Source organism: Phoxinus phoxinus (assembly GCF_949152265.1).
Source record: "Phoxinus phoxinus genome assembly, chromosome: 18".
Taxonomy (NCBI): domain Eukaryota; kingdom Metazoa; phylum Chordata; class Actinopteri; order Cypriniformes; family Leuciscidae; genus Phoxinus; species Phoxinus phoxinus.
The window spans coordinates 20,588,886-20,613,744 of NC_136893.1; the positions used below are offsets into that span (position 1 = coordinate 20,588,886).

General features: G+C 38.6%; 1 protein-coding gene across 5 annotated transcripts in view; it reads left to right on the forward strand.

Moving 5' to 3' along the window:
• cntn3a.1 (contactin 3a, tandem duplicate 1) overlaps positions 1-24,859 on the forward strand; it is a 93,789-nt gene that overhangs the window by 33,265 nt on the left and 35,665 nt on the right. For all 5 annotated transcript variants that reach the window (XM_079588429.1, XM_079588427.1, XM_079588431.1 and 2 more), the window contains exons 4-5: positions 11,598-11,773; positions 22,970-23,065. In XM_079588429.1, coding sequence (XP_079444555.1) covers positions 11,598-11,773; positions 22,970-23,065 — 272 coding nt within the window. The remainder of the gene's footprint in view (positions 1-11,597; positions 11,774-22,969; positions 23,066-24,859) is intronic.

Consider the following 24,859-nt stretch of genomic DNA (forward strand, 5'->3'; position numbering starts at 1 on the left):
GTCCTAGACGGTTTGTCCGATTTGCACCAAAATTGCACCAGATCATCTTCAGGCTGTGGGAACAAAAAGTTATGGAATTCAAGTTGATTCGTCAAACCGTTTTCGATAAACGCGCAAACAAATTTTACGTAGCGCTTGCAAAAACAGACATAAGGCTGTATCTCCGCATCGCTTAATCGTATTCAAACCAAACTTCCTACATGTCATCACAAGCATGACCTGAGGCTACATGCTGCGTTTCGGCGCAGCGCCACCTACTGGTCTGGAGATATGAAAAAAGGCTATTTTTGCTTATAACTTCTGAACGGTTTGTCCAAAAATCACAAAAGTGGTCTCGATAGATTCAAGGCGTCATGTTGAGTTGACTGATATCCAATTTTTCCATATCGGTCATTTTGGCTGTCGGCCATTTTGAATTATGTGCTAAAATGCTGTATTTTATGAACGCATGAACGTATCGTTACGAAACTCAGTATGGGTCATCAGTACAAAGCCCTAAAGGTACTCAAAAGATTATGAGACAGCGCCACCTTTTGGTCAAAAGTTATAATGAAATTTCCAAAAATGCTAATAACTTTTGAATAAATTTGCCTATAGTAATGACACTGATCTCAATAGATTCCTTGGGTCATGCTGAAAACATAGATACCAATTTTGCCATAGTCAGCCAAACTTCCTGTCCGCCATCTTTATTTTCTTTTAAAACCTACTTTTTCGAACTCCTCCTAGACCGAAGGTCCGATTTTCACCAAAATCGGATCGTGTCATCTCCAGACCGTGCCGAGTAAAAGTTATGGATTTCGTGTCGATAGACGAAACCGTTTTCGTATACCGCAGTGGCAAAGTTGAGGCATGATGCCAAAATGACTATTCAGGCTTTATATCTGCAATGCCTTGACATATTGACACCAAACTTTGTAAGTGTCATTGTCACTTCACTCTGACCACATCACATCAGTTTCGTAACTGCGCCACCTATTGGTCGAAAGTGATAATCATATTTTTAGTTAATGTATGTGATTTTTCAACCATTTTGCCAAAATTCATCTTTAAATGTCTTCAATTGCTCCTTGCTGCAGTTGGTCTCTCACTTCCAGCCACTTTGGCATGTCTTGTCGTCTTGCTTGCGCTTGGCCCCGGTGATTGCTGCTTGCAGCTATATTTATTATTAGGGGCCAAGCACTGAAAGTGCGGAGGCACCTATTGTTTTCGTTCCGGTTCTTATTATTATTATTATTATTATTATTATTCTGCTTCTTCCGACTGGGCGTCTATGGCAGCCCATAGAAGCGTATGCGGGAAAGTTGTTCCGGTTTGACATTCTGATAGAGGACATTCCCAACAGTAATTGCACCAATTTTGGTGTCTCTAACTCATTCCCTCTAGCGCCACCACCTGTCCAAAGTTTCACTTATATTATGCTAATAACTTTTAAACCGTAAGGCCTATCAACAAAATTCTTTTTTCCTCTGATTCCTGAGCTCACGACGATTCGACTGGACCCTATGACGTCATTTTCCGTCATAAAAATATGGCCGCCATTTTGAATTGTCCAAAAAACCTTCTTTTGCGAACTCGTCCTGGACGGTTTGTCCGATTTGCACCAAAATTGCACCAGATCATCTTCAGGCTGTGGGGACAAAAAGTTATGGAATTCAAGTTGATTCGTCAAACCGTTTTCGATAAACGCGCAAACAAATTTTACGTAGCGCTTGCGAAAACAGACATAAGGCTGTATCTCCGCATCGCTTAATCGTATTCAAACCAAACTTCCTACATGTCATCACAAGCATGACTTGAGGCTACATGCTGCGTTTCGGCGCAGCGCCACCTACTGGTCTGGAGATATGAAAAAAGGCTATTTTTGCTTATAACTTCTGAACGGTTTGTCCAAAAATCACAAAAGTGGTCTCGATAGATTCAGGGCGTCATGTTGAGTTGACTGATATCCAATTTTTCCATATCGGCCATTTTGGCTGTCGGCCATTTTGAATTATGTGCTAAAATGCTGTATTTTATGAACGCATGAACGTATCGTTACGAAACTCAGTATGGGTCATCAGTACAAAGCCCTAAAGGTACTCAAAAGATTATGAGACAGCGCCACCTTTTGGTCAAAAGTTATAATGAAATTTCCAAAAATGCTAATAACTTTTGAATAAATTTGCCTATAGTAATGACACTGATCTCAATAGATTCCTTGGGTCATGCTGAAAACATAGATACCAATTTTGCCATAGTCAGCCAAACTTCCTGTCCGCCATCTTTATTTTCTTTTAAAACCTACTTTTTCGAACTCCTCCTAGACCGAACGTCCGATTTTCACCAAAATCGGATCGTGTCATCTCCAGACTGTGCCGAGTAAAAGTTATGGATTTCGTGTCGATAGACAAAACCGTTTTCGTATACCGCAGTGGCAAAGTTGAGGCATGATGCCAAAATGACTATTCAGGCTTTATATCTGCAATGCCTTGACATATTGACACCAAACTTTGTATGTGTCATTGTCACTTCACTCTGACCACATCACATCAGTTTCGTAACTGCGCCACCTATTGGTCGAAAGTGATAATCATATTTTTAGTTATTGTATGTGATTTTTCAACCATTTTGCCAAAATTCATCTTCAAATGTCTTTAATTGCTCCTTGCTGCAGTGGGTCTCACACTCCCAGCCACTTTGGCATGTCTTGTCGTCTTGCTTGCGCTTGGCCCCGGTGATTGCTGCTTGCAGCTATATTTCTTTTTCTTTTTCTTTTTCTTTTTTTTCTTCCGACTGGGCGTCTATGGCAGCCTATAGAACCGTTTGCGGGAAACTTATGAAAATTGGCAGAGTGATAGAGGACAGCCTGAACTATCACCATAGCAAATTTGGAGTCTCCAACTTATTCCCTCTAGCGCCACCAGCTGTCCAAAGTTTCACTCATGTTTATGCTAATAACTTTTGAACCACAAGGGCTAGAAACAAAATTCTTTTTTCCTCTGATTCCTGAGCTCATGACGATTCGACTGCACCCTATGACGTCATTTTCCGTCATAATAGTTTTTCCGCCATTTTGAATTTTCCGAAAAACCTACTTTTTCGAACTCCTCCTAGGCCGTTGCTCCGAATTTCACGAAAATTGAACCAGATCATCTCCAGACCTTGACGACCAAAAGTTATGGAATTCAAGTTGATTCGAATTACCGTTCTCGAATACCGCGCAAATAAATTTTACGTAGCGCTTGCGAAAACAGACGTAAGGCCGTATCTCCACAACGCTTTATTGGATTCAGGCCAAATTTGGTACATGTCATCACAAGCATGACCTGAGGCTACATGCTGCGTTTCGGCGCAGCGCCACCTACTGGTCCGGAGATATGAAGAATTTATGTTTTTGCTTATAACTTCTGAACGGTTTGTCCAAAAATCACAAAAGTGGTCTCGTTAGATTCAGGGCGTCGTGCTGAGTTGACTGATATCCAATTTTCCCATATCGGCCATTTTGGCTGTCGGCCATTTTGAATTATGTGCTAAAATGCTGTATTTTATGAACGCATGAACGTATCGTTACGAAACTCAGTATGGGTCATCAGTACAACGCCCTAAAGGTACTCAAAAATTTATGAGACAGCGCCACCTTTTGGTCAAAAGTTATAATGAAATTTCCAAAAATGCTAATAACTTTTGAATAAATTTGCCTATAGTAATGACACTGATCTCAATAGATTCCTTGGGTTATGCTGAAAACATAGATACCAATTTTGCCATAGTCAGTCAAACTTCCTGTCCGCCATCTTTATTTTCTTTTAAAACCTACTTTTTCGAACTCCTCCTAGACCGAAGGTCCGATTTTCACCAAAATCGGTTCGTGTCATCTCCAGACCGTGCCGAGTAAAAGTTATGGATTTCGTGTCGATAGACAAAACCGTTTTTGTATACCGAAGATGCAAAGTTGAGGCATGATGCCAAAATGACTATTCAGGCTTTATATCTGCAATGCCTTGACATATTGACACCAAACTTTGTATGTGTCATTGTCACTTCACTCTGACCACATCACATCAGTTTCGTAATTGCGCCACCTATTGGTCGAAAGTGATAATCATATTTTTAGTTATTGTATGTGATTTTTCAACCATTTTGCCAAAATTCATCTTTAAATGTCTTCAATTGCTCCTTGCTGCAGTTGGTCACACACTCCCAGCCACTTTGGCATGTCTTGTCGTCTTGCTTGCGCTTGGCCCCGTAATGGCTGCTTGCAGCTATATTTATTCTTCCTTCTTCTTCCGCCATTGAAGTCTATGGCAGCCCTATGAACCGCTTGCGGGAAAGTTGATTTTATTTGACATTCTGATAGAGGACAGTCCCAACATTAAATACACCAATTTTGGTGTCTCCAACTCATTCCCTCTAGCGCCACCAACAGTCCAAAGTTTCACTCATGTCTTTGCTGATAACTTTTGAACTGTAAGGGCTAGAATCAAAATTCTTTTTTCCTCTGATTCCTGAGCTCACGACGATTCGATTGCACCCTATGACGTCATTTTCCGTCATAATAGTTTTCCCGCCATTTTGAATTTTCCAAAAAACCTACTTTTTCGAACTCCTCCTAGGCCGTTGCTCCGAATTTCACGAAAATTGAACCAGATCAACTCCAGACCATGACGACAAAAAGTTATGGAATTCAAGTTGATTCGAATTACCGTTCTCGAATACCGCGCAAATAAATTTTACGTAGCGCTTGCGAAAACAGACGTAAGGCCGTATCTCCACAACGCTTTATCGGATTCAGACCAAATTTGGTACATGTCATCACAAGCATGACCTGAGGCTACATGCTGCGTTTCGGCGCAGCGCCACCTACTGGTCCGGAGATATGAAGAATTTATATTTTTGCTTATAACTTCTGAACGGTTTGTCCAAAAATCACAAAAGTGGTCTCGTTAGATTCAGGGCATCGTGCTGAGTCGACTGATATCCAATTTTCCCATATCGGCCATTTTGGCTGTCGGCCATATTGAAATTATGTGCTAAAATGCTGTATTTTATGAACGCATGAACGTATCGTTACGAAACTCAGTATGGGTCATCAGTACAACGCCCTAAAAGTACTCAAAAATTTATGAGACAGCGCCACCTTTTGGTCAAAAGTTATAATGACATTTCCAAAAATGCTAATAAACTTTTGAATAAATTTGCCTATAGTAATGACACTGATCTCAATAGATTCCTTGGGTTATGCTGAAAACATAGATACCAATTTTGCCATAGTCAGCCAACTTCACTGTCCGCCATCTTATTTTCTTTTAAAACCTACTTTTTTCGAACTCCTCCTAGACCGAACGTCCGATTTTCACCAAAATCGGATCGTGTCATCTCCAGACCGTGCCGAGTAAAAGTTATGGATTTCGTGTCGATAGACAAAACCGTTTTTGTATACCGCAGTGGCAAAGTTGAGGCATGATGCCAAAATGACTATTCAGGCTTTATATCTGCAATGCCTTGACATATTGACACCAAACTTTGTATGTGTCATTGTCACTTCACTCTGACCACATCACATCAGTTTCGTAACTGCGCCACCTATTGGTCGAAAGTGATAATCATATTTTTAGTTATTGTATGTGATTTTTCAACCATTTTGCCAAAGTTCATCTTCAAATGTCTTTAATTGCTCCTTGCTGCAGTGGGTCTCACACTCCCAGCCACTTTGGCATGTCTTGTCGTCTTGCTTGCGCTTGGCCCCGGTGATTGCTGCTTGCAGCTATATTTATTATTATTCTGCTTCTTCCGACTGGGCGTCTATGGCAGCCCATAGAAGCGTATGCGGGAAAGTTGTTCCGGTTTGACATTCTGATAGAGGACATTCCCAACAGTAATTGCACCAATTTTGGTGTCTCTAACTCATTCCCTCTAGCGCCACCACCTGTCCAAAGTTTCACTTATATTATGCTAATAACTTTTAAACCGTAAGGCCTATCAACAAAATTCTTTTTTCCTCTGATTCCTGAGCTCACGACGATTCGACTGGACCCTATGACGTCATTTTCCGTCATAAAAATATGGCCGCCATTTTGAATTGTCCAAAAAACCTTCTTTTGCGAACTCGTCCTAGACGGTTTGTCCGATTTGCACCAAAATTGCACCAGATCATCTTCAGGCTGTGGGGACAAAAAGTTATGGAATTCAAGTTGATTCGTCAAACCGTTTTCGATAAACGCGCAAACAAATTTTACGTAGCGCTTGCGAAAACAGACATAAGGCTGTATCTCCGCATCGCTTAATCGTATTCAAACCAAACTTCCTACATGTCATCACAAGCATGACCTGAGGCTACATGCTGCGTTTCGGCGCAGCGCCACCTACTGGTCTGGAGATATGAAAAAAGGCTATTTTTGCTTATAACTTCTGAACGGTTTGTCCAAAAATCACAAAAGTGGTCTCGATAGATTCAGGGCGTCATGTTGAGTTGACTGATATCCAATTTTTCCATATCGGCCATTTTGGCTGTCGGCCATTTTGAATTATGTGCTAAAATGCTGTATTTTATGAACGCATGAACGTATCGTTACGAAACTCAGTATGGGTCATCAGTACAAAGCCCTAAAGGTACTCAAAAGATTATGAGACAGCGCCACCTTTTGGTCAAAAGTTATAATGAAATTTCCAAAAATGCTAATAACTTTTGAATAAATTTGCCTATAGTAATGACACTGATCTCAATAGATTCCTTGGGTTATGCTGAAAACATAGATACCAATTTTGCCATAGTCAGCCAAACTTCCTGTCCGCCATCTTTATTTTCTTTTAAAACCTACTTTTTCGAACTCCTCCTAGACCGAACGTCCAATTTTCACCAAAATCGGATCGTGTCATCTCCAGACCGTGCCGAGTAAAAGTTATGGATTTCGTGTCGATAGACGAAACCGTTTTCGTATACCGCAGTGGCAAAGTTGAGGCATGATGCCAAAATGACTATTCAGGCTTTATATCTGCAATGCCTTGACATATTGACACCAAACTTTGTATGTGTCATTGTCACTTCACTCTGACCACATCACATCAGTTTCGTAACTGCGCCACCTATTGGTCGAAAGTGATAATCATATTTTTAGTTATTGTATGTGATTTTTCAACCATTTTGCCCAAATTCATCTTCAAATGTCTTTAATTGCTCCTTGCTGCAGTGGGTCTCACACTCCCAGCCACTTTGGCATGTCTTGTCGTCTTGCTTGCGCTTGGCCCCGGTGATTGCTGCTTGCAGCTATATTTATTATTATTATTCTGCTTCTTCCGACTGGGCGTCTATGGCAGCCCATAGAAGCGTATGCGGGAAAGTTGTTCCGGTTTGACATTCTGATAGAGGACATTCCCAACAGTAATTGCACCAATTTTGGTGTCTCTAACTCATTCCCTCTAGCGCCACCACCTGTCCAAAGTTTCACTTATATTATGCTAATAACTTTTAAACCGTAAGGCCTATCAACAAAATTCTTTTTTCCTCTGATTCCTGAGCTCACGACGATTCGACTGGACCCTATGACGTCATTTTCCGTCATAAAAATATGGCCGCCATTTTGAATTGTCCAAAAAACCTTCTTTTGCGAACTCGTCCTAGACGGTTTGTCCGATTTGCACCAAAATTGCACCAGATCATCTTCAGGCTGTGGGGACAAAAAGTTATGGAATTCAAGTTGATTCGTCAAACCGTTTTCGATAAACGCGCAAACAAATTTTACGTAGCGCTTGCGAAAACAGACATAAGGCTGTATCTCCGCATCGCTTAATCGTATTCAAACCAAACTTCCTACATGTCATCACAAGCATGACCTGAGGCTACATGCTGCGTTTCGGCGCAGCGCCACCTACTGGTCTGGAGATATGAAAAAAGGCTATTTTTGCTTATAACTTCTGAACGGTTTGTCCAAAAATCACAAAAGTGGTCTCGATAGATTCAGGGCGTCATGTTGAGTTGACTGATATCCAATTTTTCCATATCGGCCATTTTGGCTGTCGGCCATTTTGAATTATGTGCTAAAATGCTGTATTTTATGAACGCATGAACGTATCGTTACGAAACTCAGTATGGGTCATCAGTACAAAGCCCTAAAGGTACTCAAAAGATTATGAGACAGCGCCACCTTTTGGTCAAAAGTTATAATGAAATTTCCAAAAATGCTAATAACTTTTGAATAAATTTGCCTATAGTAATGACACTGATCTCAATAGATTCCTTGGGTTATGCTGAAAACATAGATACCAATTTTGCCATAGTCAGCCAAACTTCCTGTCCGCCATCTTTATTTTCTTTTAAAACCTACTTTTTCGAACTCCTCCTAGACCGAACGTCCGATTTTCACCAAAATCGGATCGTGTCATCTCCAGACCGTGCCGAGTAAAAGTTATGGATTTCGTGTCGATAGACGAAACCGTTTTCGTATACCGCAGTGGCAAAGTTGAGGCATGATGCCAAAATGACTATTCAGGCTTTATATCTGCAATGCCTTGACATATTGACACCAAACTTTGTATGTGTCATTGTCACTTCACTCTGACCACATCACATCAGTTTCGTAACTGCGCCACCTATTGGTCGAAAGTGATAATCATATTTTTAGTTATTGTATGTGATTTTTCAACCATTTTGCCCAAATTCATCTTCAAATGTCTTTAATTGCTCCTTGCTGCAGTGGGTCTCACACTCCCAGCCACTTTGGCATGTCTTGTCGTCTTGCTTGCGCTTGGCCCCGGTGATTGCTGCTTGCAGCTATATTTATTATTATTATTCTGCTTCTTCCGACTGGGCGTCTATGGCAGCCCATAGAAGCGTATGCGGGAAAGTTGTTCCGGTTTGACATTCTGATAGAGGACATTCCCAACAGTAATTGCACCAATTTTGGTGTCTCTAACTCATTCCCTCTAGCGCCACCACCTGTCCAAAGTTTCACTTATATTATGCTAATAACTTTTAAACCGTAAGGCCTATCAACAAAATTCTTTTTTCCTCTGATTCCTGAGCTCACGACGATTCGACTGGACCCTATGACGTCATTTTCCGTCATAAAAATATGGCCGCCATTTTGAATTGTCCAAAAAACCTTCTTTTGCGAACTCGTCCTAGACGGTTTGTCCGATTTGCACCAAAATTGCACCAGATCATCTTCAGGCTGTGGGGACAAAAAGTTATGGAATTCAAGTTGATTCGTCAAACCGTTTTCGATAAACGCGCAAACAAATTTTACGTAGCGCTTGCAAAAACAGACATAAGGCTGTATCTCCGCATCGCTTAATCGTATTCAAACCAAACTTCCTACATGTCATCACAAGCATGACCTGAGGCTACATGCTGCGTTTCGGCGCAGCGCCACCTACTGGTCTGGAGATATGAAAAAAGGCTATTTTTGCTTATAACTTCTGAACGGTTTGTCCAAAAATCACAAAAGTGGTCTCGATAGATTCAGGGCGTCATGTTGAGTTGACTGATATCCAATTTTTCCATATCGGCCATTTTGGCTGTCGGCCATTTTGAATTATGTGCTAAAATGCTGTATTTTATGAACGCATGAACGTATCGTTACGAAACTCAGTATGGGTCATCAGTACAAAGCCCTAAAGGTACTCAAAAGATTATGAGACAGCGCCACCTTTTGGTCAAAAGTTATAATGAAATTTCCAAAAATGCTAATAACTTTTGAATAAATTTGCCTATAGTAATGACACTGATCTCAATAGATTCCTTGGGTCATGCTGAAAACATAGATACCAATTTTGCCATAGTCAGCCAAACTTCCTGTCCGCCATCTTTATTTTCTTTTAAAACCTACTTTTTCGAACTCCTCCTAGACCGAACGTCCGATTTTCACCAAAATCGGATCGTGTCATCTCCAGACTGTGCCGAGTAAAAGTTATGGATTTCGTGTCGATAGACAAAACCGTTTTTGTATACCGCAGTGGCAAAGTTGAGGCATGATGCCAAAATGACTATTCAGGCTTTATATCTGCAATGCCTTGACATATTGACACCAAACTTTGTATGTGTCATTGTCACTTCACTCTGACCACATCACATCAGTTTCGTAACTGCGCCACCTATTGGTCGAAAGTGATAATCATATTTTTAGTTATTGTATGTGATTTTTCAACCATTTTGCCAAAATTCATCTTCAAATGTCTTTAATTGCTCCTTGCTGCAGTGGGTCTCACACTCCCAGCCACTTTGGCATGTCTTGTCGTCTTGCTTGCGCTTGGCCCCGGTGATTGCTGCTTGCAGCTATATTTTTTTATTTTTTCTCTTAAAGTGCATCATTGAATTTGAGTGACAGGCAGAGCAAACAGTGAGCTGTTCATGCAAATATATCTCCCCAAGTCCCATGCATTAACTTGTGCAGCACGGTACAGATTTCCATCAGTATGGAAAGGTCGTAGACGTGGCCTTTAGTGTGTGTGTGTGTGTGGGGTGTGGGGGGGGGGGGACGTGACCTCATGGTTTCTTCAGTTTTTTGTGTGTTGCATTGATTTCCTTTGTACATAAACTCAGACAGGTAATTGACATGGATCATGTCTTTGTCCGCATTACATCCAGATGGCCACTATAGTGCCCTTCTCTGTTTTCTCCTCGTCAATTGAAATGGCTGTTATCTGCTGTGGTATACACACTCCAGACTCATTTGTTTTCATTTCTATGTTACATTGACAGAGAGGTCTGGTTTTTTTTCAGTGATTACGATTTACTAATGAGGAAATGCAGTGATTACGTTACTTAACTGTATTGATTAATTGTGTGATGACGTAAAGATGAGGCTTTTGTTGCAGTGGATCTGAACTCGTGTGCGTCTCTTGGGTTTTGTGGTTTCTGGTGTCTTAAGTGTGACTGGACTGGGCCATCGATCTGTTGTAAAAGTCATGTATTTCTACTTAACAGCCTTTGCTGTTGTTTGTGTTTCTGTCACTTTGTGTTCATGAATGCTGAGCACTTCTTTTTCTTTTCTTAGATAGATCAAAATGAATGATTCCCCCCCCCCCCCTTTTTTTTGTTCATGTTTGATTCAAGTTGATGAAAGAGTGAAAGGGCTATTATTTAAAGTTATTTTATGTTTTCTGTAAAATTATAAAATCATACAAATCAGGATTTCAAACTATGCGTTTTAATATTGGGGTTTCAATACTTGCAAACATCTTGAATAAACATAAAATAACATGACTAAAAAAACAGCTCATAGTTTGACTTGAGGTCAGTGTTATTTTCACATTATTTATATACTATAATAGTATTTTTTAATATTTAGGATTAGCGTTTATGTTCATATTTTCAATCTTTAATTTAATTTTAGTTAAGCATTTTATTTTAAGCTTAATTTCAATTAACAATAATTGTATTAGTTTTAGCTAACAATAACAATACTGCTTAAGCTGGACAGTCAAGATCACCTTTCACTTAGCATTTTTAAAAGGTTCAGGCTCAATTTTGTATTCTGTTTTTGTAAAGTACCATATATATTATGAATATCAAACAAAAATCTCACTCTGTTGTACTCCGAATAAGGAGGAAAATATTTTCAAGTATCTACTCCAAACTCTCCATTTACTCTCTGCTAACTTCCCCCTGTGTTTTATAGGTGGAAAATGAACGACAGCTTCATTTTCCCTCAACCTGGCTCTCGGTACAGCATCTCAGGGGGAAACCTTCGAATCAGCCAGCTCAATAAGGAAGAGGATGCTGGTATTTACCAATGTCTGGCCTCCAACTCTTTCGGGACCATTCTCAGCAGAGAAGCCAGTCTTCACATTGCTTGTGAGTCACTGTTTAAGTCATTTCTCTTCATAAAACCCTAAAAACTCCATCAATGATGCTTGGTTAGGCTTTTCCACATCATTTGAGGGGGTTTTAGTGGATTTTCGTTACACCTTTGTGAACTGTAGACGCATTTTACCTTAAAGCAGGTAAAGCATGGTCTCTGAATGCAGTCGGAGTTAATATAGCGAGCAGCACTGCGGAGAGCAGATGATCCATATCGTATAAAAATGGCTTGTTAATGATGACTTAAATTATCCATGAACTGAGGGTTTGCATTTCTGGAATTACAAAGCACTTTCTCCGCAGCTTATGGTAAAAATGTTCCTTGATCTTCTGAGATAAAGTAACCATTTATGAATGCTAAACATATCGTTCTAACTTTCTAAACTGTTTCTAAAAAATTTTTGAACAGATCAATCAAACCACATTCAGAGGTAGTAAAACATTTATTCAATTCAATTCAATTCAAGTTTATTTGTATAGCGCTTTTCACAATACACATTGTTTCAAAGCAGCTTTACAGAAAATGCATTTCAAAAATATACACACAAAATACAGTTAGTTAATCATGAAATTTAGGGCATAACATATCGCCGGCGTTGGGTCGTCTCTTCACAGGCGTCGAGTCGTCTCATCACAGGCGTTGGGTTATCTGAAGTCTCCATGAGAGGCTGGATACATAACTGGAGCTGACGAACTCTATTTGAGTTATCTCGGGACAGGCGTCCCGAGATAACAACAAAAAAGGCAGATGGGAAATAATTAGCGTAGCTGCTGTTCATAATATGAATGCATTTGATCTGATTTAACAGTAGTATAAAAGGTAGGAGATGCATCATGTGAATGCTTGGCTAAAGAGATGCGTCTTTAATCTAGTTTTAAACTGGGAGAGCGAGTCTGAGCCTCGGACAATATCAGGAAGGCTATTCCAGAGTTTAGGAGCTAGATGTGAAAACGCCCTCCCTCCTTTAGTGGACTTAGTTATCCTAGGTACGACCAGAAGCCTCGAATTTAGCGATCTTAAAGAGCGCAATGGAATATATGGCGATAGAAGATCTCTTAAATACACAGGAGCTAAACCATTTAGGGCTTTATATGTCAGTAACAATACTTTGTAATTGATACGGAACTTAATAGGTAACCAGTGTAGAGATGATAAAATTGGTGTTATATGATCATATTTTCTTGACTTAGTAAGAACTCTAGCGGCTGCATTTTGGACTAACTGTAGCTTGTTTACGGAGGATGCAGGACAACCAGCTAATAAAGCATTACAGTAATCTAGTCTCGAGGTCATGAATGCATGAACTAACTTTTCTGCATCAGAAACTGATAGCATATTACGTAGCTTAGCAATGTTTCTAAGGTGGAAAAAGGCTGTTCTTGTGACATTTGAAATATGATTTTCAAAAGACAAGTTGCGGTCTAGTATAACACCCAGGTCTTTTACTGTAGAGGATAAAGTAACAGGACGTCCATCTAGATTAAGGTTGTATTGTAAGAGGTTTTGTGGGCAGTTTTTTGGACCAATCAGTAATACCTCCGTTTTATCTGAATTTAATAGAAGAAAATTACACGTCATCCAATATTTTATATCTTTAACACACTCTGTCATTTTAGATAATTTAGTGTTATCATCTGGTCTAGATGAAATATATAATTGAGTGTCATCGGCATAACAGTGGAAACTTATTCCATGTTTTCTTATAATATTACCAAGTGGCAGCATATAAATTGAGAATAGCAGGGGGCCTAATACAGATCCCTGCGGCACTCCATAATTTACTGACGTTATCTTTGATTTTTCCCCATTTAAATGGACAAAATGGTAACGGTCTGATAGGTACGATCTAAACCAGCTTAATGCCTGTCCCTGAACACCAGTGTAATTTTGAAGTCGATCTAAGAGTATTTTATGATCTATAGTGTCAAACGCAGCACTAAGATCGAGTAAAACTAGTATTGAGATACAGCCTTGGTCAGAAGCTAAAAGTAAATCATTTGTAATTTTAACCAGCGCAGTTTCTGTGCTATGATGTGGCCTGAATCCAGACTGAAACTTTTCATAGATATCGTTTTCTTGCAAGAAAGAGCACAATTGAGCGGACACAACTTTTTCTAGTATTTTAGACATAAATGGAAGATTTGAAATGGGTCTGTAATTTGCTAGGTTATTTGGATCTAATTGTGGTTTTTTAATAAGAGGTTTTATAACTGCCAGCTTGAATGTTTTTGGAACATGTCCTAAAGATAGAGACGAGTTAATAATATTGAGAAGAGGCTCTTCCACTACAGGTAACACTTCTTTCAGTAGTTTAGTGGGTATTGGATCTAATAAACATGTTGTTGGTTTAGATGCAGTGATAAGTTTATTTAGCTCTTCCTGTCCTATAGTTGTAAAGCTCTGTAGTTGTTCTTGAGGGGCAATAATTGAGGCTGAATCATAAGACGCTGTCAAAGATTGTACATTTACAATTGTGTTTCTGATGCTTTCTATTTTCTCAGTGAAGAAATTCATGAAATCATTACTATTAAAATGTAACGGAATATTTTGTTCAGGTGATGTCTGTTTATTTGTTAATCTAGCCACAGTGTTAAATAAAAACCTTGGATTGTTTTTGTTATTTTCTATTAGTTTGCGGAGATGCTCAGCCCTGGCTGCTTTTAGAGCCTTTTTATAACGTGACATACTGTCTTTCCACGCGATTCTAAAGACCTCTAAATTAGTTTGTTTCCATTTGCGCTCTAAGTTACGAGTTTCTCTCTTGATAACATGCGTAGCACTGTTGTACCATGGTGCTTTAGTTTTCTCTCTAACCTTTTTTAATCTAATTGGTGCAACAGCTTCTAATGTACTAGAGAAAATGGTGCTCATACTGCTAGTCATTTCCTCTAGCTCATCTGTTAGTTTGGGTTCACTGAGGAGCGGAGATAGATCAGGTAAGCTATTCAAGAATCTATCTATAGTAGTTGGAAGGATTGTTCTGCCTGGTCGATAACGCGGCGCAACATGACACATTTCAGCCGTACGTAGTATGCAAGTTACCATGTAATGATCAGTGACATCATCACTTTGCGGTATAATATCTATATCGGTTGGATCGGTTCCATATGATATAATTAAATCTAGAGTATGATTAAGACGATGAGTGGGACCACTAACGTTTTGCTTGACCCCAAAGGAGTTTAATAAATCTGTAAACGCAGCTCCTAACGCATCATTTGTGTTATCAACGTGTATGTTGAAATCTCCAACAATTATTGCCTTATCGACATTGACTAATAGATCTGAGAGAAAATCTGCAAACTCTTTTAGGAAATCAGCGTAAGGCCCTGGCGGTCTATATACGGTAGCCAAGGCTAGAGATAATAAGGATTTCTTTCTTACATCTAGGAGCGTAACATTTAGAACAAGTACTTCAAACGAATTAAACCTGTGGCCTGTTTTCTGAGTAACATTAAGAATATCTCTATAGATTGTTGCAACACCGCCGCCACGACCAATCAGACGGGGCTCATGCTTATAACAGTATCCTGGTGGAGTGGACTCATTAAGACCGAAATAATCATTTGGTTTAAGCCAGGTTTCAGTAAGGCAGAGTACATCGAAGCTATTATCAGTGACCATTTCATTTACAATAACCGCCTTAGGTGTAAGCGATCTAATGTTTAGAAGACCTAGCTTTAGAAATTGTTTTTGTTCACTAATATTGAGATTTTCTGGTTTAATCACAATTAGATTTTTCTTAGATCCTACAGTAGATTTATTGTTTGGCCTCACTAAACGAGGAATAGACACAGTTTCTATATAGTGTTCTACACTGGTACTTATATCAATTAATTTGGGACAGCAAAGAATGTGATTTGGACTTTGACTTACTAGTCATATGGTGTGTAACGTCTTGGAGATGTTGTCCGACAGAACAGCCGCTCCGATTCTGCTGGGGTGCAGGCCATCAGCACGGTAGAGCCTAGGTCGCTCCCAAAACAGATTCCAATTATTTACAAAGAGCAGTCTCTGTTCATTACACCATGACATTAACCATTCATTTAGTGCAAACAATCTACTGAACCTTTCTTGTCCTTGTCGGTACGTGGGAAGCGGTTTATGTAACCGCATTGGAGTTAGTGTAAACGTTAATCTACCCTGATGCATCCTGGGCAAAGCAAAAAGACCAACTCACTTGTTGCTCTAAAACAAGGGTTTATGCACTAAAACTAAATACTTTGTGGAACTTCTCCGATTCGCCCGACATCAACATGCAGTGACATACTGTAGATCACATGAAGTCAAGTCAAGTCATCTTCATTTATATAGCGCTTTTAACAATGTAGATTGTTTCAAAGCTGCTTTACAGAGATAAACCTTTAATTAAAGGTAACAGAGATTGTTTTGTCTTTTATAGCGGTTCTTGAATAATGGTATTTTCCAGCTAAAGATAGTTTTGATTGATTCACTTCCGTCGAAATGATCATTTGTTATTAAATTAGGGGCCGCTAAGACGACACCGTTCTCTCTACACAGACTTTACGTAAACGCGAACCTGTGAGAAACGCTGATGGCGCTCACGTGCGCATCAAGAATTAATTATATAGTTATGTTTGAATATATGTGCGCAGGTTTGTAATTCCCTACAAACCATGCCTAAACAAACTACTTGTCTTGCCTATAAATTTTGATACAGAATTACATTTTATTTTATCACTTCGGGGTAGGTACGCGAACCTAATTTCCCCACAATGCTTTATCTGTAGAGTGCTAAAGGGATCCTCCATAGGGAGAGACTAGTTGGCACCCCAGCACCGCGCCATCATCGGGTCCAGGCGAAGGTCCTTCGTCAGATCTGGATCCGGCAGGCTGCGGGAAAACCTCGGGATAAACAAAGACACCAAAATTAGCGTAGATGCCATTCTTCTTATGATGTAACGAGTACATAAGGATTTATGGGAATTGTTCCCAGTTCCGGCTGACCTAATCTATGCAGCCTAACATTGAATTATAGAAGTCTATAAATTCATGAAAATGTCTGGTTTTGACTTTTTTTCATGGGACCATGTAATTTAAAATTGACTGGCGCTTGCCTTTTCACACAAAACAAAGCCGGCTTCGGCTTCGCCCCGTCTTGTTATAATCAGCGCGTTCCTCAATCCGCAGCGGCTCCAAGCAGAGAGCACGTAAGAAAACAGAGGCGTGTGTGTGTGTGTGTGTGTGTGTGTGTGTGTGTGTGTGTGTGTGTGTGTGTGTGTGTGTGTGTGTGTGTGTGTGTGTGTGTGTGTGTGTGTGTGTGTGTGTTAAAGCATTTATGGAAGCAGTAGTCTGTGTCACAGAAGATACTGTACATCTGAGACATGTCTGACACCTGCAAGACGATGGCGAACGCGGCGAGTGTGTGTTAGAATTCAGGAATGGTGAGAGAACATTGTGCTTGGTACGTTTTTCGTCTTTAAACCAAAATTGGGTCTTGAGTCGATAACGTTTCAATCCTGTCTGGCTAGCTCACTTCCTATAATGTTTAGAAGTTAGATCAGTAGGCGGTCTTTTGTGGCTGTTCGAACACATTCGACCACATGCGAAAGCAATCCGGTCGAATGCGTTTTTGACTACCTCTGGATGTTGGTCGTAAGTGGACAAGCTCAAAATATTTTAGACCAAGTTTTCACCTGTCATCATCCACTTGTGATCCAATCAACCAAGACTCATCTTAATACCAGGTGTGTACAGGGCCTTACTGGCCAACACTTTTGAACCGTGTAGTTCCAGATAAAACTATAAACAAGAAATTATTTGGCAAGATTCATTAGCAGTAAGCATAGCAAGAGTTTGTTTTATTGTACTGGAATTTTAAAGCATTCATGTTGTCTGGAGTCATTATGATCCACATAAAAGGCTGATGAGATCTTGCTGAGAACTGATGTTTCATGGCCCTCGTTTACCTGTTTTCTCTGTGTAATGTCTGCTGGATTCCTGGTGGCAAGGTGAACTTGGTGCTTCTCTCTTTTTGATGGCTACAGCTGGCTCATCTGTAGCAATGATGCCCTGTGATGGATGTGAGACTGAGTTCAGGAACCTGTTCCCTGCTGTCAAACCCAGTGTGATCTTTAAAACGGCTCTGGTTTCTGTTATATTATATGCGGAGTGAAGGTGGAACGCATGCAGGTCCTCAAGCTTTATGTGTTATCAATGTTTTCTCTCAATTGCCTGGACCCCTAACCTGCTGTGTCTTCCAAATTGATCGCTCTCTTATTGCCCAGTGCCAGTAAAGCATCAGGGGAGGCTGATCTGAGACCTTCCTCTGCGTCTCACTCTTAGTATAACATAATGGTGGAAATGTGAGAGATTGAGTTTCTGAGTTATATTGAAGACAAAAAGTACTTAAGCACACCTGAACACCATACAAATATCCTGATAAATTTATGGTAAATAATCAGCAGCTGTTGTTGCCAGAATTGCACCAAATTTTTGGGTGACAATGTTTCCGGTTTTAAATGATGACACATTGCACTCTTAAAAACAGTTTGCATAAATGTCTTTGAGGTATGACAACTTCTATTGAAATTACATTAAACCATCAAACTATACATTGACTTAAAGGGACTTCATTTGTAGCATGAACACACATTTTTAAAGTTGATTACTCAAAAAAAAAATACGTTTCTCCAACTACCGTACCGTACCGTACTGTAGTCCTGGAACCTGTTAATATGATCTATTTGAGTAAAATACACTGCTATATAGCACATCCTAAATGTAACTTGTTTAACATGTGAACAAGTAAGATATTACTTGTCACTGGCATTAGCTCAATCATTGCTTTTAGAGTTAATGAAATAGTGTTTACCTTCATCTACAGTACTCTTTAGCACAATGGTAACCACAATCTTCAACATTTTGAGAGTTTACAGAAACTCTTTTAAATGTCAAACATAAGAGCATTAAACACTAACATGTATTTCCCTTCACTAAAAACAAATAAAATAACACTTAATTTATAATAACACCCAGTCCTATGAAAAGCATGCTGGTAACTGGAAATCAACTGCCCAATTTCCAAAGTTATCTAAACAATTTCATTAAGTTACTACAAATTAATTTTATAACAAAAATAAATTAACAATATTAAGTTAATGTAATGATAATCAGTTTTAATCCGTTAATCACCCTTCCACAGCTGGATTATGAATTAGTTGTCCTGCTCTGGAATGTGTTTCCCAAAGCCAACTATGGGCATTATTACCAATAGAGTTCAATGGAAACGGCGATCATAGTTGGCCAACGATGCTTTTGGGAAACGCACCCCTGTTTAGTTCCGGTTTCCTTAGTTACTTATTATCTCCTCGTTTGTTTCTGTGGTTACATATTATTTTCACCTGTCAGTCATTATGTTCGTCTTGTATACTCCATGTTATGTTCATCCCTTTTCGGCTCTTGTATGTGATTAGTGGTTTGATTTTTTAAAATGTATTTCTCCTACGTTTCCCTGTGTGTTCCTGAGTGTTATAAAGTTTAAATAAATACTATTCTGAGTTCCTATTCCTTCTCGTCATCCGTGCTGCAGACCAGTACAGTGTGTGTCTATATCTATATACCGGTATATATACAAATTTCAAAATATGTGTAAAATTGTGAGGTATATTTTTTACTTTGCCTATGCTTCAAATATTCATGCTAGCCATACTAGCCATTAATGCTAGCTTGATTAGTTATTTTAAGCACTCTGTCACTTGGTGCAGCGTAGCCATTTATTCTTTCTTCGCTTAATCATGTTGATCTTTTGTGCTTTTCTGCTTCATTGGGTTTGACATCTGTATCTAATCTATATCTACGGTTGCTAGCAAGCTGTAAAATGCTTCACAAGCCGACGATTCCCTAGTGAATGCGCTTAATAATATGAGGCACATGTGTATCTGCATATTTTATTATGGTACACTAGTACTCAAATAATTTATATATATATATAATATATATATATATATATATATATATATATATATAAAATTCATGATGATTCTCTCACAACCTGAGAATGGTTTGAGGAAAAACTCAAGGCAGAAGAGGAAGATTGTATTTGTATACTGTAGATGCTTTTGTGGACCATTTCTCAATCATTTTGAGTTCATGGTGGAAAGGCAAGGCTATTGCGTTTGAGCCAGAATGACGGTCTCTACATTAGCCTATAACTGCTCTGAATGTTAAAGGTAGAGGTTTACTTGAAGAATAGAACTTTTTGGACTGATGAATTTAACACTAAAGCATTACAGTGTTAAATCAATAAAGCTACACTGCATTTCCACAGCTACCCAATAGTAAATCTCCTGTGTGGTCCACTATAGTTCATGGACTCAGCCCTATATATTTTTGGTGTCTGGAGACAGCAGAGGACAATATATGAAGGACTAAAGCTTCCTCTTGGTGCAGATAGAAATTCTGGTTGTTTCAAAATAGTGTCTGCAAGCCTAAACTTCAGTATGGCTCCAAGAACAAAGCTAAATTTAATTTGGAAATGGTGTCAATTTGTGTGACATTCTGCCAACATACACTGCGAAATTGCTAGTATTTCATCTCATAGTATATTAAATCCCAGCCTTGTTGAAAGTACATCACCTTTCAGTTCAGTTAAATGTTTCACCTGGATTCTTAAAGACAACTCTGAGTCATTGCAGTTGAATGTTTTTGAGTTCATGTTAAATCTTATTCTCTACTTTGAAACTAATTTAGTCAAAGTCTATTTACAGTAAAGATTTGGATTTTTTTTCCAAGAGTAGTGCAGGGTACTATTGAATGAGATGCCTGAATAATAATCAAAAGAAATACTTCTGCTGCTGCTTATTCTTTCTGCCCAAGGCAGTGCTGGTTTAATCTGCAGATTATGGCTCTTATAAATGACTACGAATGTATAAACCAAAAAATGGCCTCCAGTGGCCAAAAACTGTTACCAAATTTACTTTTTTTATTGCAGTATGTAGAATTTGTTTTACTTTGAAGTTACAACTTCTCATCTCACATACACATTTTTTAAGATGATTTAAAAAAAAATCACTTTCCTATCCCAATAACTGCAACAGAAATACCCCATACGCAGCATTGGCCTGTATACCATTGCTTTGAATTATTTCCAGAAGCATGCAAAGATAATGTTCCGATTTCATGACACTTAAATATGTTTTTTTAATTAGTGCTGATTTGTTGTACATTTAAAATAATTGAAGTGTTGAAGGAATATAATGGTGCATTTAACCTCTTTGTTTTCTCAAATTCATTATTATCGTATTATTATAGAGATGCTAGAAAAAGCACTTTCCTTCACCCTTTCTTTTTACAGGTCACAAATTCATTACTTTCAATACAATACTGTATTCAATCTCTGCAGCTTCACAAGGGCTTACGGTGTTTACTTTGCCGAAAGCAATGAACAGAACACAACGTATAGTTGATAACCGAGAAGCCAATTAGAGGCAGTGGAGTGTGTCTTTCTCTTGATGAATGCTTTATATGTACAGTATTCGAAGGAGTGGAATGATTTTATTGCATATGTATAGCAGAGAGCTGTCGGTTTATTTATTCTGGCCTCATAGAAATGTCTTGTAAGGACTCCGTAATGAGATATTATGTGAACTGAAAAATGTGTTGACTGAACATTCTGGAAGAAAACTTTTCTCGATGTGGGTAGTTCAGTGGAACTTGCGTGTGAAGCACAAAAAAGTTCCCTCTCTTACAAGAGACATGCTTTAAAGCCTGATCAAACCCCTACTTTGCGGATGGTGTCGAGATAGTTTGTGTCGCGGAGGCGTGTGTGGGGGGTTGTGTTTTGTGTGGATGTGTTGTTCATGCATATTCCGTTTGAATTTGCCGTTCTCTAGACACTGAATTCAGTGCAGGTGATGCAAACACAACCTCCGTCAACTTCAATTATCTGTTTGTTCCATTCACAGAAAAAAAAAGCTTAAGATATTCACAAATGAAAGTATGCAGTTTGTTATTTTATTTGTTGGTTTATTTTTCATTCTTTTTTATCCTCGTTGGTTTTAAAAGCAATCAAGGAGAAAAGTATTGTTGCAGTTTAATAATTTATACAAAAATGAAAAATGATCTGATCATTCGCACTCATTCTAAACCTACTGTATACGATGCTCTTTATTCTGTTCGACACAAAAGGACCGTTTAGGCACAATGTTCACGCTGCTCTTTATCAAACAATGAAAGTGAATGATGTTGACCATGGACTCTAAAGCTAAATAAAGCAAAGACAAAAAAAAAAAGCATAATAAAAGTAGTCCATGTGACTTATATTCCAAGTCTTGACACTATATTCCAAATTTTCCAAAGTCACAGAATAGTTTTTCATGAAGAACAGCCTGAAAATCTAATCTTTACTCTCAGATTTCATTTGTGCAATTTGCTCGGTAAAGTTTTGTGCATCTTGATTAGTTTTGAGAAACACAATAACTGGTGACATTTGACATCATTGGCATTTATTTGTAGATTTATGTAAGAGCTGCTAGACTAAATTATTAGTATTTAGCTTCAGTTGTGTAAGCTACAGTACATATATGGACTTGTTTATCATGTTTAAAGATTGACAGCTCCTGGTCATCTTTCACATTCATTGCGGGTAAAAGAGCAGCATGAACATTCTACTTAACATCTCCTTTTTGTGTTCCTTAAAAGAAAGAAAGTCTATAACATTATGAGGGAAAGTTCATTTTTTGGGGGAACTATTTTTGTGGAAAGTAGATTCCAAACTTTATGATTTCCTATTTTTTTTAAATAATATACAATGTTAAATACAGTAAATATAATTGTTATTAAAGTAAAGACTAAACTCATTCACTGGTAAAAGTGTTCAGTTCACTAACTTTCTTAAAATGTTTTAGTAAACCCATTGCCTTAATAATTACATACATTATTACAAGTTACATAAATGACTAAGTAAACTTAATGCTTAATTGAAAAAAAATAAGTTATGTGAACTTGACAATTCCACATTACTTAATTTATTCAATTAAGCATGAAGTTTATTTACTTAATAACTTTAAGGCAACAGGTTTCCATTTTTTTTTTAAAGTTAAGTCAACTGATCACTTTTTACAGTGTTGTTTTAATGGGGTTAGGTTTATATTGTGACTATAAAACTGTTATATATTACCATTATTGCTTACTTCCGTCTATCTGTCTGACATGTGTTTTTCTAATAGATCTGGACGAGTTTAAAACCCAGAGGAGAAGTCCAGTGAGTGTCCGAGAGGGGCAAGGTGTGGTTCTTCTCTGTGGGCCGCCAGCACATATGGGAGGTGAGGCCTTTTATTGTCTATTACTGGCTGACTGATTTGGGTTTTTCAATGGATATTGAGAAAACCGGAGAGACATGGTCAATGTAATGACAAAATGTATTATATGCTCTCTGGAATACTGGATTCTGATTAGTGAGTTGCAGGATTCTTAAGTCTAATATTTTCCTTGAATGACCACTAAACTGGCAACCAATTTTCTACAGGTGTGATACTGTAATACAATTTTCATGTCCCTTGAATCACTCTGTGGTCTTTTCCTTCTCATATAATAAAATCATTTCCACACAAATTAATATGTAATGTCCATTTATTTATTTGTGTGGTAAGAAGAGGTGTAATAATGATTCGTCATTATTGCTAAATAAAACCCTTCATGATTTCACAAGGCCTGGGTTTATGCCAACGACTGACTGACTGTACATTACCCCTTACATGCATAATATAGCCTAATTATGTTTAATGATAGAAAATTAGACAAACTTTTGCTATATGTCAGTAATACTAAATGCCTGCCAATATTGAACACAAAAAAAGATGACGATTTAATGTTTAATAATATTCTCATCCTGCACTTTGGATTATGGTTTATAATATGTAGTAGCCTACCTCACGTGAGTGTTCAAAGGTTACACATGTAGAGTTATACCTGTCAGCAAGTTGTGATCAGAGAGACTCAATGCAGTTCCTACTGTTTGTACCTATTAACCCCCCTCCCCCCAACCAGCAATTAGAGTCCACTGTAATTACTGTAGCTCACAGCATAAAGGCTTTTCAACCCTCACTGCCCATATGCAACAGCATAAACACATATTACCTCCTTTTTTCTGCTCTTGGTTTACTGCCCTTAAGTGGCACACTACTGTGAAAATGTTATGCAAGGCAAGCTTTTTGCTCTTTGCCATTAACTCAATGAGTGCCCACAGAACATGTTGAACTCGCAAAGAACTTGGGCACTTTCAAAAGTACAAACAGAAAAGGTTACTACATTGATGTGTAAAACAATGTTTATTTGCTGACAATTGATTAGCAGTGTCATTTCCATATGAGAAAAAGTCTTTAAGCTGTCAAATCTAATGATGTTTCCAACATATTAAAAATAGACAACATGTTTTGGTCTACCTTCGGATACTCAGCACTTCTCATCAAAAAGCTTTGTCTGAGATGAAAAGTAGTTAGCACAGCTGTGCTGCATTAGTGTTGCGTATGTCTGTCCCCTGCTGTCTTGATTACTGTGTTTAGTGTTGGGCTGAACACTTCAGACCTTATTGCTTTAATGGAGCCAGACCTTTTAAAACTGACAGAAGGCTGAAATCACTTTTTTTTTTTATGTGGATTCATAAGGGGTAAAAAAAAGGACATAACCTGAGTTATTTTTGGCAAAGCTCAGACACTTTTGTAATGATAGACTTTTATTTAGCAATTAAGTATTTTTTTCATTTTATTTCTATTTTGAAATATAAGAAGTGCTTGAGTCTTCATACTGTAAATTACCTTAAATAGTTTTTATTGTTTCCCCATAAATATATCATTGCAACCATGATAAAAGTTGACTTATGGATGGATTGATGGATGAGGAGGGTGGGTGGATGGATGGGGAGGGTGGGTGGATGGGTGGATGGATGGATGGATGGGTGGATTGATGGATGGGTAGGGTGGATTGATGGATGGGTAGGGTGGATTGATGGATGGGTGGATTGATGGATGGATAGGGTGGATTGATGGATGGGTGGATTGATGGATGGGGAGGGTGGGTGGATTGATGGATGGGGAGGGTGGGTGGATTGATGGATGGGG